General features: G+C 46.1%; 1 protein-coding gene across 7 annotated transcripts in view; it reads left to right on the top strand.

Annotated features, from left to right (window-relative positions):
• Positions 1-724: 724 nt before the first annotated feature.
• Positions 725-16,333, top strand: part of TOM1L2 (target of myb1 like 2 membrane trafficking protein) — a 42,071-nt gene continuing 26,462 nt past the window's right edge. For 2 of the 7 annotated variants that reach the window (XM_053276732.1, XM_053276734.1), the window contains exons 1-6: positions 728-1,212; positions 9,186-9,270; positions 9,945-10,023; positions 10,323-10,472; positions 14,487-14,621; positions 16,113-16,271. In XM_053276732.1, the coding sequence (XP_053132707.1) occupies positions 1,161-1,212; positions 9,186-9,270; positions 9,945-10,023; positions 10,323-10,472; positions 14,487-14,621; positions 16,113-16,271 (660 nt within the window). In that variant the 5' untranslated portion in view covers positions 728-1,160. Of the gene's footprint in view, positions 1,213-2,603; positions 2,747-9,185; positions 9,271-9,944; positions 10,024-10,322; positions 10,473-14,486; positions 14,622-16,112; positions 16,272-16,333 lie in introns of all 7 variants that reach the window. The other 5 variants (XM_053276731.1, XM_053276729.1, XM_053276730.1 and 2 more) reach the window with 5 other exon arrangements.

The raw sequence follows: 16,333 nt of genomic DNA, 5'->3' as shown, positions 1-16,333 counted from the left end.
GGAATCCAGCAAGGTTTCTCTTGTGTTCTTTGCCATGATAGCTAGGATGGCATGTACACATTCAGAAGCAGCATACCTCTGAATACCATGTGCTGGGGGCAAAAAGGCACAGCTTCCATGCCCTGCCTTGGAGTTTCCTAGAGACATCTGCCTGGCTGTTGAGCAGAGAACTAAACGGGCCTTAGTGGTCTTAGCCATGATAGAGAAATGGAACCTCCATGTTCAGAGGCAGTTTACTTGCTAATACCAGGTGCTTGGCCAAACCCCGAGCTCTCCAAAGACATCTAGCTGGCTGGCCACTATTACAAACAGGCTTCTCAGAGGCTGACTCCAGAAGCACAACCTCAGCCCGCCAAGCTTAATAACGGCACCTGTTGTATTTCTGCCTGTCGTGCAAGCAACTGTTAAAAGTGCAGGAAGAAGCCTGCCACCCTCCACCACCAAGCACCTGATCACTGTCTTGGCCACCCAAACCACAGCAGTATGTCACCAAGCCAAGAGAGGAGCCAGTCTCGGTGGGAAAGAGGTCCAGCCGACCCAGGCGCAACCCACAGTCGCGTCCCCCGCTAGATTCGGCCCTTTGGTGGTTGTTCCCCAAGAGTTAAGGCCTGGGAAAACCTGGTTGCTAGGAAAGCCACGACCGTTGCTAGGCGAAGCACGTGATCAAAACATCTCTAGGCTTCCGTCGTCACGTGACACGGCCGGTTTGCCTGAAGAGAGGCAGAAGCCGAATGAAACCCGGGCACCCAATCAGAAGGCGCATAAACAGTCCCGGCCCGTAAGGATTGGCTACTCGGCCCAAGCATTCGGCGAGAATAAGCGAACATTACCCAATAGGCGGCAGTGCTTGGGTGAGACCCTAGCCAATAACTCCGCTCCGTAGGCGGGATCGCTTTCCCTCCTCTCCTCATCCGAGCCCTGTCAGCTTCGAGGTCTGGCTGCCTGGCCTGACAGTGATTGGCATGGGCTTTTACCAATGAGAACGTGGACGCTGGGGACACGAACCAGTCGAAGACGCCGGAAGGCGGGCTGCTTTGAAAGGCGGTGGCTCCGCTTGGCTAGCTGGCGTGTCAATCGAAGCTGGAGGCGGGGCGAGGAGGCCAGCGGAGGTCAGAGGCGGAGCGCGCCCGGAGGCCGGCCCGGCTTGTTGTCATCCCAAGATGGAGTTTCTGTTGGGGAACCCCTTCAGCACCCCGGTGGGGCAGAGCCTTGGTGAGTAGGCGCTGAAGGGGTGGGGGGTCGCGGGCGAGGGAAGGGCGCGGCAGGCCTGAGGCGTCGGGAAGGGGCGCAAGGTGTGTGTGGGGGGGAATAGTCTCCCTGCGGTGGGTAGGGTGGGAAAACAGGGGGGCCCGGCTGCAATGGGGAGGGCCGTGGGGCTACCCGGCCAGACGAGCAGGTCCTGGGCAGGCGCTGTGCAGAAGGGGGAATTTTGGCAGGTGCAGTTTCACCCCACCCCCCTTGCTGCTCTGTGAAGGGAGAAGCGGCTCCCGCCCGTGGCCCTCCGTGGACTGGCCTGCTTGCCACCCGCGCGCCTGAGGTGGGGAAGCACCGCCTGGGAGCGGGGGGCACATTCTGGGCTTGGAGGCAAGACCAGGGGGCTGAAAATCTTGCAGTGGGGGGAAGAGGCGCAGCCTGGGGAAGGCTGCTGTAGTCGGGTGGGGGTGAGGAGCAGAGCCTGGTGGGGAGACAGGGTGCACCTAGGTCATTTTGGAGCCTGGACCCAAAGGCCTTTGGAAACCCCACCCCCTTCCCTGCAAATTAAGCGTCATCATGCTCAGCCAGGCGACCACGTCACTCAGGACAGGCTAAAAAAGATTTGGGGGCTGTGTAGGCCCTGAACTTCGGCCCCAAAGTCCAGGGGTAAGAGCGCCTCTGGGTGGGGAGATGGGGTGCATAGCTTGGGGGCTGATGGAGGGAGCCTGCATGCGGGGAGAGCTTGGCACTTAGAATTGCATCAGGGATGGGTGGCCGACCCCTGAGAGGTAAGCCTGGCTTGGATAAGTCTAGGCTGTATGTGCTCCTGTGCTGTCTTTGTGACCCCTTTGTCTCAAAAAGGGTACCTTAAGAAAAAGGTACTCTTTGAGGGAAGGTACAGAATTGGGCATCTAAGACCATCTGGTAGGTTAAATGTGACTTCCCCATTGAGAGAGAGTACAGTAGAGGTTGGGAGTTTACCTGCTTTACAAACAGTGACTAAGAGGAAATGACTGCGATGCCGAAGCCTTGTGTCAAAACGCAAGAACTTGGTGGCCTTGATTTGCAATCATCCATGGTTTTTGAAAAAGGGTTATTTCTCTGAATGCATATTTAATACATAATTTTTTTTTACTATGAGATGGAGGGTGAGCTAGTCACTTTAAAGATGGCTGTTTAAAAACACACACCAAAGAATTCTTCAAATTCTTGGTTGATAGGGTAATTAATTAATGGCTGTTAGCCACGAACCTCCATGTTCAGAGATTGTGCAGGACAATCGCTGAACATGTTGTTTTCCCCCAACTTCTATGATTACTAGATGTTGGGGCAGACCACAGTAGAGGGCTATAGAGCCTGCTAACTGGGCAAAGGGACCCCCTTTAAAATGATAGTTTTCTTCTGTTCAGCAGTGGAAGAGCAACTGTCCCTATTCAGCCCAGCATAAGTTTTGGATCACCACCAAGAAGGCAGTGGTAATTGTAACCAGACCTCCCTCAATGATCTTAATAGGCAGTGGTGTTCCTGAAGAAGGTGCCGAGGAACAAGAGTGGTAAGGTCCCAAAACAACACTTGCTTACTTAAAAGGGACTTTGAGTTTAGATTGGGAATTGGATGAGAAACTGTCCTAAGCGGGTCTCTCCATCCACTTCTGTAGTTAACCAGACCTGCAGATGAGAACTAGGTTAGCTTACTTTCTCTATTATTCTCTCCCCACCCCACACACTGCCTATGAGAATAAATGTTAGTCTTGCCTGATGTTGTGGGGTGACAAAGATGCTTGGCCCCAATGCTGTAAGAAATGTTATTGTTGGGGGCCCTTTTCCTGGTCTGTGCCTCTTCCCTGGATTGCCAGGCTTTATTTGGGGCAGGGCAGTGGTGGTCATAGAGCAATGCAGCCTGGGCCCATCTGCTGCTTGGGGAACGAACAGGGGATCCAGTTCTATGGGCAACACTATAGATGAAGGGCTGACCTACTTTTAATTAACCATCACACTTTGTTCAGTGGAAACTAGTTTGCCATTGAGGGCAAGGAACCCTCGTGTAGCAAGTGCGTTGTCGAGAGTCAGGAAATTCACAGTTTGCATCCTGGCACTGGTGCTTCTCTTTTCTGTGACCTTGAATAAGTGACTCTGAACATCCATCTTCTGTCTGCAACATTTCCACAGTTTCAAGGGTTACTTTACGGTACATTACTGTTAAGAGCATATTCTGTACAAAGCTGAAGTCTCAAGGCCTCTTCACTGTGAACTAAATCTGCAGAATGCCCATTTTAAATGAAAGCAAAGAAGCAACTCTCTTTTCCATGGTCTTTTGAATGAATGAATGGATCTTTATTTTGATCATAGAGCAGAGTGGTCTTTTGAACTTCAGGAGACACTTCCCACATCCACTTCCTGCTGAGGATCTCCTGCATCAGGGTTCTGGAATGCATTGTAGGGTGCCCACTGGGTTCACTGGGAGTCTAGGCCAGACTAGATGGGGCCTTGCTTCCCACTTACCCGAGCTGCGAGTAGGCCTGTTAGCAAAGCCGATTCATGTACTTCCCTTGCTTCCGCATATCATGATGATGAAATAGTGTGCTATTGTACCATAGGTGGTTTTGCAAGCCATCTTCTGGGAAGCATGTCTGCCGTTAATTATCTTAGTGGCAAACTCTTGAGGAGTTTCCAAGGAACCTCAGGGGTCCCTGGGCATGTGGGTTGAAAACCACTATATATATTGTACCTCTTTTAAGGAGCAGAAACTCTTAGGTTGTAATGTTTCCCTGAAAAGACTTTGGGTCAGAATACATCAGTGAAGCTTGTGGCAATGGAACTCCAAGACAAGAGTTAGTCATGGTGGCTGGATGGAACCTCCATGTTCAGAGGCAGTCTGTCACCGAATTGTTGGGGGTCAACAGTAGATGGCCTGTTTGTGGGATTCTCAGCAGTTTCTGGTCAGTTGCTGTGGGAAGCAAGATTTTGGATTAGATGGGTTTTCTTCTGATCCAGCAGGACTGCTGTTATGCTTTTAGAGTGATGTACTTCCACTGGACTGCAGCTTTCTGTGATGGTGGTGAATATTATTTAAAGGTGGATTTACAGAGCAATGATGTGACAGCCCTTCAGATATGTATTTATTTTCTATCTTCCTGCTCCTACAGTACAATACTGCTTGACTCACAACAGTAAACAGTAAAGGTAATATATGAGATATGATGAATTATATAAAGCTTTTCAACAAAAGTTTCCAAAGTGGTTCACATTGATATAAATAAATAAAATGGTTCCCTGTCCCCAAAGTGCTCACAATATAAAAAGAAACATTAGATTAACACCAGCAACAGCCACTGGAGGGATGCTGTGCTGGAGATGGATAGGGCCAGTTGCTCTCCGCCTGCTCAATAAAGAGAATCATCACTTTAAAAAGGTGCCTCTTTGCTCAGTTAGCAGGGGACTGCTAACATATAAATAATATATTTTATAATATAAAGTTCAACACAAAACACAGTGTAGAAGGAAAACAATTAAAACCAACCCAATTAAAATTAAAAATGGAGCTATGGTGCTTCTGTTCATCATATAAACTTTTGTTTGCAATCTTGTAGGGTATGGGGTTATGTAGGAAGCAACCTTCTGCCTAGTCAAACCATTAGTCCATCTAGCTTGGTATTGTCTATTGACTGGCAATGGGGTGTCAGACAGGTATTTCTCAGCCCCACCTGAAGTGCCAGGGATTAAACCAGGAACCTTCTGCATGCAAAGCAGGTGCTCTGCCACCCTTCCCACAGGGTTACAGGAACACATCATTTCTGCAATGTAGTTTCCTCCTGGGTTTTAGAATGTGATGAGAACTGAAGTTCCTGTCAGTTTTTAACACGTTTCTGATACAACAGGGAGAGTCAGTAATGAACATTATTGTTAAGTGTCACCAAAGTTTGTCTTGCCGGAGATTTCCTTTGGTTTCTGAGCCTTTGGTTTGATACTTGCTCCTATCTCTTTCCTTTGCTCCCTCTTTTGCTACTCATTCACTGCAAGCACCCAGTGGGTTTCCCGCAGCTTGATTATGAGGTGTTTTGGTAAGATTTCAAATGAGTCTCTGCACAGTACTGTGGATGTTCCCCTCCAATGGCATGGATGTGAATGGGCTATAAAAGTGCGGGATTGTCCCCTAAGAATTCCTTTCTAATTCTCAGGGAGGATGGGGTGGTGTGAAGTCGGCTGCTCCTTAGAAGACGAAAGTGGCAGCCCGCGTTCTAATTACTGGGTGCGTCTTTCTGGAGCAAAGGCTGGGCCAAAGTTGGCCTTGCTGAACAGTGCTTTGCTTGTCCAGTGTTTCCATGGTTCTGCCTTGCTGTGCATATGAGACGCAATTATTTGGCCCTGGCATTCATTGATGGCTCTTTTGATGCTGCAAAACACAGAGAATAGCCCCATTTTAAGCATGTTGCGTCGATCACAGCTTTGGTATCAGCACTCAAGGTCTGGTGGCCTCCCATAATTGCAAACAGAAGTGGGGTGGGTGGGGGTGGGGAATCGTGCAGGCTGTAAATGCACCAGCATCATGACCTCTCTGCCAGGAAACGGCACTGGCTCGCATGAAAATTTAATTGGGAGCGAACAGTGACTTTAGGTAAATGCCAGGGCTACAAAAGCCTTTTAGAGAAGCATTTGGGAAGAGCTGAGACACATGACCATTATTTTGTATTTCTACAATTCCATATCCCACCAACTAAATCTCAAGTTCTTGCAGTGCCTTACCATGGAAAACAATTCAAAAAGAATCACTAAACAATTAACGTCTCTGTTCCATAATAGCAAAGAGACGTTAATTGTTTAGTGATTCTTTTTGAATTGTTTTCTATCGCCTGTATGTCTCTAATCGTCAACTTCTCAGCAATGATGACAAAACCAACTGACAACATTGGGCAATACTGAGTTTTGAGTCCTGGTGTCTCACTCACTCGTACACTTGCTGCATTCATATCTAGGAATAGGATTGCCCGCGCTCCAGGTGATTCTTGAAATTAGTCCTGGAGATTTTAAGGGCTTGATGTTATGAAAAAATATTGTAGTGGGTGGGAATATCCAGGAATAGCTTCAGTAAGAGTTGGCCGCCCTACCTGGGAAACATCTTGAGGCTTGTTCACACATACAGCATTTAGACCTTATTCACTGCTACTGTAATCTGAGTTCACAGCCACAAGGCTGTGGAAACCTTGTTTTCAGAACAAGGATGTTTCATTTGCACCTTGCCCTTGTCTTGGAGGTCCAATGTGGTGTGGTGACTACATTGTCAGACTGTGGTTTGTCATGATTCTTCTAACCAATTCTCCTGAAATGTTGCGAGTTTCTGTGCATCGGTGCAGCTTGAAATCAGTGACACAGGCCTTGCCACACACACACACACACACACACACACACCCCACTTTGGATCTAGGAGCCAGGCCCAAAATTTAGGGGCCATTCAGTGGGTACTTCACAGGGTTACTGGACTTAACGTTGGAGATTGTGTACAGGGAAGGTAGGTGGGCTTCTCTTTATCCCCTTTACAAGCAACATAGAATAGAAATAGGGCTGCCTGAAACAAAGATTTTATTAAATGACTCTACCTCTGAATATTTTAGAATTAAGTTTCTAGGCACCATGGCTCTTTGGCACCAGGAATTTATCGAGCCCTGCAGTAGCCTGCATAGCACAAATTGAACTTGCTGCCAGGCTAGCAGCGACGATGTCCCTGAACTAGTTATTAAAAAGTGTGTGTTTGCAAACGGGAGGCAGCAAGCTGTTTGTTACATCTGTATCCCACCCTGCCTCCAAGTTGCTCAGAGTGATGTACATGGTCCTTTCCTTCATCCTGGTAGCAACACTGTTCGGTAAGTTAGGCTGAGATAACTGGCACAAGGTCACCCTGTGAGCTTCATGGGCTGAGTTGCTGCTGCTAATATATTTTTGTTCCTTTTATGTAGGCATGAATGCTATTTCCTCTGATACTTGGATCTGACCCCACCCTGGGCTTGTGTTGCAAGAGAGGTGGCAAATTATACACTAGTCTGTTGTGTAAGTGATGTTAATAGGAAAGGACTACTGCAGTAAGTTGGTTCTTGGAAGCCAGCCTTTGTTGTGACAGCAAGGTGTACTGCCTATCTGCTCTTGGTCCTGATTCATGCTCCTCCAGATAAACTCAGAGCAGCTTGTCTGATTCTGGGTTTTCTGGAGTCCTTTCCAGAGTTTTGGTGACTCCTCGAGTATTTGCTGCACATCAGAATTGCAACTGTCTTCTGCAATAAGAATGGATTTATTCTGGCTTTGTATTTCAGCTGGTCACGTTCTTGCCCTCCTTGAAATGTTGGCTTCACAGCTAATGAATAAATAGTTGATTCATATTTTGTAAGGAGCAAGAGCAAAAGCTTTTGTCCACTAAAAATTTCCCCTGAGCAGCTGGGGTCCAGTGAAGAGCAGTGTTCTCTAAAAAATTTTTCCATCTGTGGGCAGAATGAGTTTTGTTCTGGATGGCAGTATCAAAGCAGTGTGTGTGCACGTGCGTTACGAGTGGGGCCTTCCTGATACAACCTGAGCAGGATCTAAAATTAACTGAGTGGACATTAAAAAAAACCTTGTGAGTGTGTGCACAACTTGGAGGGAACACTGGTGAAGAGCATGATAGCTTATGCCAGTTATATGTCTTTGGGGGCTGATACTTCTCTTCCACAAGAGGGGAAATTATTCCTCCTGAAGAAGTGTGTGTGGATTAAAACTATCAAAATGAGAACTCTACATGCAGAAAAAGCTGGCAGAAATCTTGCGTCTTGCTTGTGGCATTGTCTGGCAAAATCTCTTATGTTCTTCTTTCCATGCAGACATTGTATTTTCCATGAGTATGTCTCCTTTTGGAAGAATTGGTCCTGAAACTGACCTATAGAGGTGAAACTGGCCCTTATATATTTTATGGTAAAACTTGAGGTAGAGCTTTTAGGAAACAAAAATCCTGAGGCAGAATTGCTTTTTTATGTCTTTTGTATGGCCTATGGCTGTAATAAAAATTGAATTGAATAAGAATTGACTGTTTAGGAGCCTCATACTTCATGGAAGTTAGATGTTGATGTTGTTGGGCCCCTAGCGATGGTAGCCAGTAGAACCACAGCTGGTGGTTGACTATGTGGAAGAGAATGCTAGGCTAGGCCAGGAGTTCCAATATACAAAGAAAGATAGTTTCATAGTAACTGACAACTGAGCATCATGGGTGGAGTGAATGCACCTTCTAGCCTTCCCTCCCATTGGTGGTAATTAATGATGAGCTCTCTGCTTGCCTTTCCTCGTCTGCTTCTGCCTGTTTGGTTTAGAATGCTAGAGGGGCAGCCATGGTGTTTTGCTGTCTGAAATGTTGTTCAGACTTCAAGAACTGTTGGCTGTACGTCATGATATACTTGATGGAAAACACCTTCTTTCTAAAACCCTTTGGTCTTTTCTTCTCTGGGCTCTGTTTAGCCTGGAGAAGAGAAGGGGAAATATGATGGCTGTCTTGAAAGATGTGCGTTTTTGCATCCAAATAAAACAAGCTTCTTTGAGCACTGCTCGCAGCCCCACCATTGATTGAGATTAGCTTGGTGGGGACAAGAGACAGGGCCTCTTCAGTTGTGGCCCCTCAGCTCTGGAAGGCCCTCCTAGAAGAGTTTTGCCATGCTCCCTTTCTTAGGAGAGGAGATCTTAAAACGACTTGTTTAGAGAAGCTTTTTAATGTCTCTTACTACAGACTGATGGGTTTTTAACTTTAATTGGGTTTGTTCTAATTAGGTTTATTCTACATTGTGTTTTGTTGTGTTGGATTTTTAATATTACTTTTATTGTTTACTCTTGTGAGTCAGCCCAAGCAGTATTGCACTGGAGGGGCAGGAGATAAATAATATCAGAAGAGCTGGCACATAGGAGGGGCAGAGTTGTTCTCTGTCACTCCTGAGGGCACAAGAGTGAACAAATGTGCTTCCCCCCCACCCCACTTTTCTTTTGTAGAAAAGGCCACGGATGGCTCCCTACAGAGTGAAGACTGGACTCTTAACATGGAAATATGTGACATCATCAATGAGACAGAAGAAGGGTAAGTTTGTGCGAGTGCATGTCTGTAGTGGGTAGCTGAGGGTTAACAGGGCCTGGGAATCCACAGGAGCCCTGTGATTGGTAGCCAAGCCTCAAATAAAACAAATTTTAAAAGGGGCTTTTCCTCTCTCCCTGGGAGGAGAGGTCCATAACTGGGAGGAGAGCTGGTCTTATGGTAACAAGCATGAATTGTCTCCTTTGCTAAGCAGGGTCCACCCTGGTTGCATTTGAATGGGAGACTACATATGTGAGCACTGTAAGATATCCCCCTTCAGGGATGGGGCCACTCTGGGAAGAGCACCTTCCTGCTTGCATGCAGAAGCTTTCAAGTTCCCTCCCTGGCAGCATCTCCAAGATAGGGCTGAGAGAGATTCCTGCCTGCAACCTTGGAGAAGCTGCTTCCAGTCTGTGTAGACAATACTGAGTGAGATGGACCAATGGCCTGACTCAGTATATGGCAGCTGCCTATGTTCCTAACTTAGTTTGGCTTAGAGCTGGTTTCTGTTTTGGTGATTCAGTTTGTTGGAGGCTGAAGAGATAGCAGCCAGAAAAGGCTGTGGCTGGCCACACTCTCTTCCCCAGGTCCTCAGTGGGAGGCCTGGACTAACAAAGCTGAAGTGTGAAGTGCCAATACCGCTAGCTTTCTCTTATGATGGTGTTATTTTCCCCCATCAGCCCAAAGGATGCCATCCGAGCACTCAAGAAGAGGTTGAATGGAAACAAAAACTACAGAGAAGTTATGTTGGCTCTAACGGTGAGTGGAGTAGACAAGTATGTGATTGAGGGGTCAGCAGCTGTAGGCCCCTGGGCCAAATTTAGCCCCCTGAGATCCTTGCCTGCCCCCGCCCAACTCCTGTTGCCAGCCTAGAAGCAAATAACGTAGCAAGTGGTGCTCGTACCAACAGAACCTACTAGCTGGCCATACTAGGGAATGAAGCTTAAGACCCTGTTTCATCACCCTCGCTCATTTCTCAAAATGGCCCACCAGGGAAATTAGTTGCTAACCTCGTCCAGTTTCCTTTGCTTCACCTGTGACGTGTGTTTCGTACCCAGGTCCTGGAAACTTGCGTGAAGAACTGTGGCCATCGCTTTCACATCCTGGTAGCAAACCGTGACTTTATCGATGGAGTCCTGGTGAAAATAATCTCTCCCAAGAACAATCCTCCAACCATTGTCCAAGATAAAGTCCTTGCACTAATTCAGGTCTGTTGAGGAGTTTTTAATTCTACCTTTATCTCTCGCCGGAAGAGGTTTGCTTGCTTTTTTCTCATTGGTTCCGAACATCTTCAGTGTAAACGATAGGTTAGAGGACTCGGAAGGCCCGCCCAAGTAGGAAGGGTCGATGGAGGGCTGCTTGCCCAGGCCCCCTGAAATCTGGAGCAGCTTCGGCTTGAGTGTTCTGTTCTACATCTGTTTGTATTTTGGCTGTGCCTCTTACTATTTTATGATTTTTATTACTGAAGTTTTTAGCCACTTTGGGGGTCCTTGGGCTGAGAGGTAGGGTAGAAATGTTTTGATTAGCATAGTTTAATAAGCAGTTGTTGCCATAAGCGCTCTCCGTTCTTGCAATGGGCTTTACATGGGGCTGCCTTTGTTCGTAGTTCAGAAACTTCAGTTAGTTCAAAATGCGGCAGCCAGATTGGTCTCTGGGGCAACCCGGAGAGACCATATTAAGCCTATTTTGAAACAGTTGCACAGGCTGCCGATATGTTTCCGGGCGAAATACAAAGTGCTGGTTATTACCTTTAAAGCCCTGAACGACTTAGGTCCAGGTTACCTTAGAGAGCGCCTTCTTCTGCATGCTCCTCACTGCACGTTAAGGTCATCTGAGGAGGTCCGTCTCCAGCTATCACCGGTGTGTCTGGTGGCGACTTAGGGGCGGGCCTTCTCTGTAGCTGCTCCTGTGGAATGCATTCCTGGCACAAATCCGTAATCTAAATTCTTTATTAGCTCTCAAAACCTATCTGTTTGGCCTGGCCTTCCAAGGTTCTTAAATTGTAAACGGTTTTAACATCGTAACCTAGTTTTTTCAGGGCTTTAAAACTGTTTTGAATGATTTAACTGTTATTGTTTTATGGTGTTTTACAACCTCTGTTTTTAACTGCTAATTGATTTTAATTGCTTTTTTTAAATTTAATCCGCCCTGAGCCATTTTGGAAGAGCAGTATAGAAATCGAAGAATGAATGAATTAAATAAGGGGGTCTATGCACTGAGATTCTGCACTGGAATTTGCTTGGCATAATACAGGGGTAGGCAACCTTGGCTCTCCAGCTTTTTGTTGAACTACAACTCCCATAATCGCCAGCCATAATAAATTTGTGGCTGGGGATGATGGGAGTTGTAGTTCAGCAACAACTGGAGAAGCAAGGTTGCCTACCCCTGGCGTAATAGTTAAAACCAGCCCTAGGATGGGATTCTGTGGCCCGCTTTCCTAGAAAGAACAGATCTCTGCTGCTATAGAACTTGACTTCACTGGTTCAAGTGCCTTCTGGTAAGAATTAATAAATAAACTCTGGTGTAATGGTTAAACAGAAACCTTCCCTTGAAGCGTTTTCTGTTCTGCTGAGCTGGCTTTTGATCAGCAGCATCTGAAATGCTGCTATGTGTAAATGGCTTTTGCTGGCCTTCCTCTTGCGAATAGGAGATGCTACAAGGGAGTTGGAATTGCTTCTGCAACAAGGGTGCTTCTGTAGTAATTAAGGACGCTTCCTTGGTAACTGACCTCGCCAACCCCAGTAGATCTTGCCAATCAAAGATCACGTTTCTTCTGCTCCTGCGGCATTGGCTGCAGCTCCCGTTGCAGCTCAGAATCGATGAGCTTAATTAACGCTATTGGGAAGCGGAGCCATTAGCTTACAAGTAATGATGCGTCTGCCTCAAGGTGTAGAGGATAAACAGTGAGGCGTCCTTGCTGCTTGAGAAATTGTGAGTCTTATCTTGGAGGTTTTTGATTTTGCTCATAATGTGTTCTTCGTCGATATATCCCTTGTCCTGGGGTTGGAAAAGACTGAATGGACAACTGACTGAACTTTTCCTTGCTTTGTGAGAGTAAAAGGATCTCTGTGTTCCAGCTTCTGGGGTAGCTGGCAAGGCTGGATTTCAGGGCAGACGACCCAGGCAGCTGTTGTGGAGGCTGGGCCACTGGCATTTCAGTTATGCTTTACATTAAAATGCTTCTGTAATCGCCGAGGAAAAGCATGTATTTTGATGCTCCATATATCACCCAGATATTTAGATCTATGCCTGCAAATTTATCTTGCATAAAAGGGATAACTCATGCCTGCAGTTCATGCATCAAAGTCATGCAAAGGCTACAGTTGCAACAAAAGTCAAGGTATTCAAAAGCAGTGTAGATGGAGGGAGGTGCTCCATCAACTTGCCTGGGGTCCATTTCATCTAGGGCCGGCCGGCCATGTCAGTGGGCAAGCCGTTTGGGGTAAGGGCAGGCCAGAGATCTGTCTCCAGATTGATGGAATTGCTTGGGGTGGTTTTTGCTTCTGTTCCTCCTTCCGTTTCGTTTTTCTGTTCTAAACCCTACTTGAACATTTGTGTTTTTTTTAAAAGCAGGCTTTTGATGGCATGTTTTGAGGAAGGTCTGTTAACTGATTAAGTAATTTTATTTAGATGTTAAATCTTATTGGCTTTTTCTTTTGAAAAGAACAAAAGAAAAGAGAGGTGGATATAAGTCTTCAGTTAAGCTAGACTTCAGCCATTGTGGTTTGTTTTCAACTTGACTTTCTTAATCAAAATGCAGTCTTCAATATTTTATGTGAAACTTCAGTGCAGCAGTCCTGCATAGCTTTATTTCATAACCCTCTTTGGCTCAGCTCAGTCTTGCCCTAGCAATATCTTTTCCTACCATAAGTTCTACCATAACGTCAAAGATAAGAGGGTCCTCCGGGTGCTCCTGACTGAGCAAGAGAGGCACAATTAGTGGCTGACCTGCACCTATGGAATTCTCTCTTGCCTGGGGGCTCGCCAAAGTCAGAGCCTGACCATGTTCTAGAAGCCCTTTAAGAGGTTCACTTCTAATAGTCAAGCTTAAGCAGATCAGGGTCCTTTTCAATCACTTGTATTTTATATTTTTAATTATGTTTTTCATCTTGCTAGCTTTTGTCAGTTTTCAGTACCTACTGCTTTCCCTGAGCCCTGGAAGAGACATTGCAATCATTTTTCTGTAATAAGTGGACTTTGAAAACAAATTACATTTAATAGTGAAGTGAATAGACCTTTATTTTGCAAATACCAGTGGAACTTGCACTTGTCAAAAGGAAAGGTCAGTGTGGCATCAAAACTGCTGAAGTACTATAGTGTTGGTACAGGGTAGTGTCATGACACATTTTCTCTCTTTGCAAAGGGCACAGAAAAATGTTGTTACTGACAGCCTGTGTATTTGGTAGTTCTGATTTTGTGAAATCAACATTTCCAGCAGAATTCCTGCAGAAAGTATCTTTAGATTTATTTATTTTATTTTATTTTATTTTACATATTTTTATACCACCCAAAACTTACGTCTCTGAATTCAGAAGATTCCACTCTAGAGCCCATCCTCTGTTACCTGCTCACTTCCAATACTTCCCAATTTGGAGCATTCCTCTCTGCCCCCTATCTTTGAACTCCTTTGTTGCAGTGCCAAGTTCCCATTGTGGTACCTTTCAAAGATATACAAAATGCACCTTCTTGAGGTATTGTTTTGAAACAAGCATTTGCATAAACCCTTCATTTATTTAGGCCAGGGGTTCTCAACATTGGGACTCTAGGTGTTGGACTTCAACTCCCAAGGGCTTTCAGGCTTTGTTGCTGGGAATGGAGGGAGTTGTAGTCCAACATCATCTAAAGTTGGGACTCTCTGGCCTAGTTGACTGTTGCAGGGTTTGGATGAAAGGACATTATAGGTACATGCTGTTTTAATTGTTTTTAATGTTTTCTGTTTTAATTGTAAACCACCCTGAGCCATTTCGGAAGGGCGGTATATCAATCAATCAATCAATCAATCAATCAAATGAATGCATGCTACTGAGCTGTGGCTCCTCCCCATACAAATGTAGGATGCCATCTTATACCTAATCAAACCATTGGTCAATCTACTTCCTTTGCCTGGCAGCAGCTTAAATGCTGAAAAGAACAGGCTCCTTGAGATGAAACTTCATGATGGAAGATAACTTGATAGTGTGAAAACTGTGTAACAACCCTCTGCATTTTGGTTTTTCTTCCAGGCCTGGGCTGATGCATTTCGAAGCAGCCCTGATCTAACTGGGGTGGTACACATTTATGAAGAGCTCAAAAGGAAAGGGGTTGAATTTCCCATGGCTGACCTTGATGCTCTGTCTCCAATCCACACACCACAGAGAGTAAGTGAGTGATGTCCTCTCGTGTGGAGGAATAGGAATAGTTAGGGAATTTGCAATTGCTGCAGTTTCTCTGAACCGTGGTGCAACTTTAAAAATGACTGAAATGGCCCCCAGTTAAGTCAACTGATTTTAACTGAACTGTGGGGGAGATCTTTTTTTTTTATTTATTTTTGTCTGACCAGCAAAAGTGAAAGGAAGGATCTGGGCACAGACCACTCTGTAGCAAGGTTGATGCTGACTGAGTGAGGACCTAAATGGGACCTAAAGAGCCAGCATAGTGCAATGGTGGGAGTGTTGAACTAGGACCAGGAGACCTGGGTTCAAATGCCTGCTCAGCCATGAGGTGCACTGGTTGACTTTAGGCTAGTTGTTCTCTCCCTCTCGGCCTAACCTGGGTTATCATGAGGATAAAATAGGGAAGGAGGAGAGCCATTTGTGCTGCCTCGAGCCTCTCTAGAAAGAGGGCAGAATTACAATGCAATAATAAATGATGACTGGAAGCTCATGGAAGCTGCTCTGAGCTTTCTTGAAAGGGAGAGTGATCTAAAAATGCAGTACTCTGACTCTTGAGCTCCAAGAGGCAAGTTTGTCCTACAGGCTCCATTTCCCCTAAGCCAGGGATGGGGAACCTTGGCAAGGTTCCCATCCCTGCCCTAAGCCATGTGCTTTTCTTTGTGAAGGGATTGTCATCACTGAACACTCTCTTGCCTAGGGAACCAAGAAATTCGACCCACCTTCCCCCTATAGCGTACCCTAGGCAGTGTACTGTCAGAAATAACAACAACTAAACCATAAAGTCAACAATGAACAAAACAATAAAGCAGCAGGAAGACCCAGTGATAGCTGTGACTGTTGCAGTTCCAGTGGCTGCACTTTAAAGGATCCCTGGAGTCCACCGGGGAAAATAGTCTTCCCCCAGGATGTGCTCCCAAGCTTCTGCAGGGTGGAGCACCACCTCATGTGGCAGCTGAAGAGTTAGCTAACGGAGCAAAATGGCACCTTCTTAAAAGTGGCGATTCTCTTACATTTAGCAGGGGAAGAGCAACGGGCCCTATGCAGCCCCAGCACAGCATCCTTCCAGTGGCTGTGGCTGGTGTTCCCCCTCTGTATCTTTTTAGATTGCGAGCCCTTTGGGGATGGGGAACCATCTTCTATATCTCTCTATGTAGACTGCTTTTGAGAACATTTGTTGAAAAGTAGTATATCAATATTCATCATTTGCCGCAACTCCTGGCTTTTCCTGGTGTGAGTGGTGAGGGATGAAGACTCTTGGGGCAGATGTGGTAAAATATCCGCTCCCCAGGCCTTAGGATGTTGCTGTTGCTCCAACTGTGTCAGCAGCAACAATTTTATTTAAAAGTAAAAAGGTATTGCAGCTCTTTTTTTTTAATATGCAGAAGCATTCTCTCTATACAGTTTCCCAAGAGAGCAAGTGCAGGGGTGTGCCATGTCCCTACATGAGTGCCTTTGTGTTTTTTCCTCCTCCGCTAGAGCGTTCCTGAAGTTGACCCAGCCGCCAACATGCACAAGTCCCAGTCTCAGCAAAGGATGAGCTCCAGTTCATACTCCTCACCTTCTCCAACAGCATACCCCGCCCCTCAGGCCCCAGCTCTGAACGTGACCGGCCCCATCACGGCAAATACAGAACAGGTATTGTGCAGGCAAAGCGTACACGCAAGAGCCTCTAAAACGCATGCTTTATAATCTGAACT

This window comes from Hemicordylus capensis, chromosome 13 (assembly GCF_027244095.1).
Source record: "Hemicordylus capensis ecotype Gifberg chromosome 13, rHemCap1.1.pri, whole genome shotgun sequence".
Classification (NCBI taxonomy): domain Eukaryota; kingdom Metazoa; phylum Chordata; class Lepidosauria; order Squamata; family Cordylidae; genus Hemicordylus; species Hemicordylus capensis.
The sequence above is the reverse complement of the archived record's forward strand: the minus strand, read 5'-3'. Positions and strand labels throughout refer to the sequence as shown.